This window comes from Sinocyclocheilus rhinocerous, unplaced genomic scaffold, assembly GCF_001515625.1.
Source record: "Sinocyclocheilus rhinocerous isolate Xijiao unplaced genomic scaffold, SAMN03320098_v1.1 scaffold2996, whole genome shotgun sequence".
NCBI lineage: Eukaryota > Metazoa > Chordata > Actinopteri > Cypriniformes > Cyprinidae > Sinocyclocheilus > Sinocyclocheilus rhinocerous.
The window spans coordinates 55953-59573 of NW_015632725.1; the positions used below are offsets into that span (position 1 = coordinate 55953).

The following is a 3621-nucleotide window of genomic DNA, read 5'->3' on the forward strand; positions in this document are numbered from 1 at the left end:
CGGCTAATCTTCAAAGGGCTAAACACGGCAACCCGCCAAAATAAAAGCCTGCTGATTTAAGGTTGAAAATGATGAAAATTTATATGAAAAAAAAAGGAGTAGTTGTAAATATTAGTATTTTATTTTTAAGTTTACTATAAAATAATTGTATTTGTATTTAATACACCCTTTTTATTTTAAAATATAATAGTATTATCACACTCTATTATTTTGTTTATTATTTAATTTAAAAAAAACTAACGAAATAAAGTGCAATAATATTATCACTATTGTTAGTTTATTTTTTATAGTTATATTTAATGGGTCACACTATGTGCAGTGTGAGGACCAAACCAAATCTCCAGGTTCTCTTATGAGAACCAGGCTGAAAAACTTATGTGCACCCCTGGAGATGACTCCCCGTTTAAATAAAGTGGTAGCGATCGGACAGGTAGGATCTAAACCATCTTAAAGCCTGCCCTTGAATACCTGTATAGTTTTGTAATCGATCTATGAGTATGTCATGATCTATAGTGTCGAACGCAGCACTAAATGATGTTTTATTAACAAGGTTCGGGAGGAGCACGTCAGATACTTAGCCTAATTAACACAGATGGAGCGAACTCAAGTTAATCAACACCATGGTATAAATACAGCTGACTTACCTCTATCCATTGACGGTTTATCAGCATTCGGTTTGCACTTTTTGTCATTATATCTCAGACTCAGCTTCTCCCATTTAAACGACGAGACCTATACTAGGGATTTTTTCGGTTCTCCGGCTAATCTGCCGGACCCAGGATCGCTGCTTCTCCGCCAGACACCGCTGCCGAGCTCCAGGCTTCATCGTGTCCGCTGCTCCCTGCTCGACCAGCCACACGCTCTCCATGACGCCGAGGCTTAACCTCGCCTCTACCGGCGTCACTTCCAATTTTTTCCCTGGCATCCTCTTATCTTTCGGCTGTGCCTACAATTCCTCCAATCGGAAAGTGGACCATATTTAAGTCCAAGGCAAACGCTGATTAATTCCGACGCACCGTCCTCGCGATGAGTAAACAAAGCGGATCTGTACGATCTAAGTTATTCGTCTCCCAGCAATCAGCCAACCTCACTCCTAAATCTACTCCAGCAGAGCGGCCAATATTTTGAGCAAAGTTCGCAAGGCCCCGAACTCGCCTCGCTCGACAACACCATCGCCCCGCACAAGACCCGGCTCTCCTTAAGCGCTGGGTCGCAGCGGCAGACCTTCAACGAGCCTGGGCCGTGCCCCAGATCTCACCGCAGCAAAGCCTCACTCGCTTCGCTTGTTAAATGATGTTGTGACAAAAGGATGTTGATGTCATTTTGTAACCATGACGCAAACTGCGTAGAATACACAAAGAAATTACTCAGATTTTCTGAATTGATTTTCGCTAGCATTTTTACCTGTATTTTAAACCACACATTTCATTCAGATAAACGGATGAAAAATATTGATTTTTCGAGAAAATAATTTCAGCTATGTACCTAAATGATTAACGATTATAGGCACAAACTAACAACTAGGTTTATCATTGTGAATCTGTCTTTGGTGGCTGGAACAATAGTTCTGCCCGGACGATAACGCGGAACCATATAGTTAATATCAGTAATACGCAGCATGCACGATACAAGGAAATGGTCAGTAACATCATCACTTTGAGGTACGATATCTATATCAGTAAGATCAATTCCATGCGATATAATTAAATCTAGCGTATGATTAAAAAATAAAGCCCAGGTCATTCTCTGTGCTACTGACCACCCACTACATACTGAGTTCCAGTTGCTACCATCAGGCCGGCGTTTTAGAGTTCCTGTATACAAGACGAAAATAATTAAAGATTAATTTGTTACTGTGGCCATTAAGTTATTGAACAAGTCTGGTGGGGAGGAGAATGTATTTGGTATCCAAAATTTACGAACTTGAGTAGTGCCTGGTTGAATTTTAATGTATGTTGGGGAAATTGTATGTTTACATTGTTTGCTTTTATGGGTGTAATGGTTATGTGTGCATGGATATGGTTAGTGTATTGGCACTTTGCTGCAATCTTAGTTTCCGTAACAGGACAATAAAGTTGAGTCTGAGTCTGAAAGAGGTGCTCAAAGGTTTAGGTACTTGTTTAGGCGATCAGTTTAAAATGCAGCTAAGAGTAGCAATAAATAATAGAAGCAGGTTCAAGGGCCCAAGAATAATTTTGCTTTCACAAATGTCACATTCAGTAAGTTATTGACTCAAAAAAGTGCTTAAGAAATGAAAACAAAGTCATTCATAGAAGTGTAATGAGTAATTTAAAATATATTACTTTGCCATTCATATCTGTCATACAGTAAAATAGACTGTTAATCTAATGGTTTCAGTCTTTTATCTCTAAAGCGTCTCTTTCCTTCCTCCTGTTTTCGTCAATGACCAGAGGAAACAGAGAAAGCGGTCATCCTGGAGCAGGAAATCAAAGCTAAAGAGGAGGAGCAGCGACAGTTACTAGAGAAGATGGACGCAGAGAGAAGGAGTAATGAAGAGAGGATGAGACAGATGAGGGAGAAGATGGATGAGGAGATGAGGCTTCAGAGAGAGGAGGTCGAACGTGCCATGGACAGCAAACTGAGGGAGCAGGCCGCTCTGCTGGAGAAGGGCTTTCAGGAGAAGGCTGACTATATAAAAACAACAATTAAATTGAGTGCCATCTATCATTATTCAGACAAGTATTTGACCCATCACAAAGACTTGCCCCCTTAGTTACTGTTGCTACGTCCAACAAGCCATGGCACTCACTCCACACATCACATTCTCATGCAGTAAGAAATATATCGCAGAGCACAGAGGACACTGACAACATGCCAAAAGACAAGACCCAGCAGTTTATTTCTGGTATAAAACAGTGTCAGCTTTCAAATTTTCTCATTTTTTAAAAAAGAAATTCAAATAACAATAGCGTTTTGTAGCTCTTTAATTTGTCATGACAGATCGCTGTTGTGCCTCAGTTCAAGCGGCACGTGAACCGATTATCTATTCCTCTTTAATAGTTATAGCATGAAATAACCCACCTTCATGTCATTCCAAACCCGTAAGACCTTCGTTCATCTTCAGAACACAAATTAAGATATTTTTGATGAGATCCGAGAGCTTTCTGACCCTCCCATAGACAGCAAGGGAACTGCCACGTTCAAGGCCCAGAAAGGCAGTAAGGATATCGACAAAATAGTGCATGTGACATCAGCGGTTCAACCGTAATTTTAAGATACAAGAATACTTTTTGTGCGCAAAGAAAACACATTTCATTTAACAGTTCTTCTAGTCCAGTTACCATCTACCGCCATTATCAAGAGTAACACAACGCATGCTCTGTGCCTTGTTCTTTCCTCTGCATGTAAACAAGGCGCAGCGCATGTGTCGTGTTACTCTCAATAATAGCGGTAGATGGTAACTCGGAGAGCAGAATTGTTCAATAAAGTTGTTATTTTTGTTTTTTTGCTCACAGAAATTATCATAACTTCATAAAATTGCGGTTGAACCACTGATGTCACATGGACTATTTCCTTTCTGGGCCTTGAACGGGGCAGTTCCCTTGCTGTCTATGGAGGGTCAGAAAGCCCTCGGATCTCATCAAAAATATCTTACTTTGT

At 40.3% G+C, this 3621-nt stretch overlaps 1 protein-coding gene across 1 annotated transcript in view; it reads left to right on the forward strand.

Moving 5' to 3' along the window:
• Positions 1–2734, forward strand: part of LOC107742915 (GTPase IMAP family member 7-like) — a 34448-nt gene extending 31714 nt beyond the window's left edge. Inside the window, exon 4 of the mRNA XM_016555998.1 lies at positions 2412–2734. Coding sequence (XP_016411484.1) covers positions 2412–2734 — 323 coding nt within the window. The remainder of the gene's footprint in view (positions 1–2411) is intronic.
• The last annotated feature ends 887 nt before the right edge of the window (positions 2735–3621 follow it).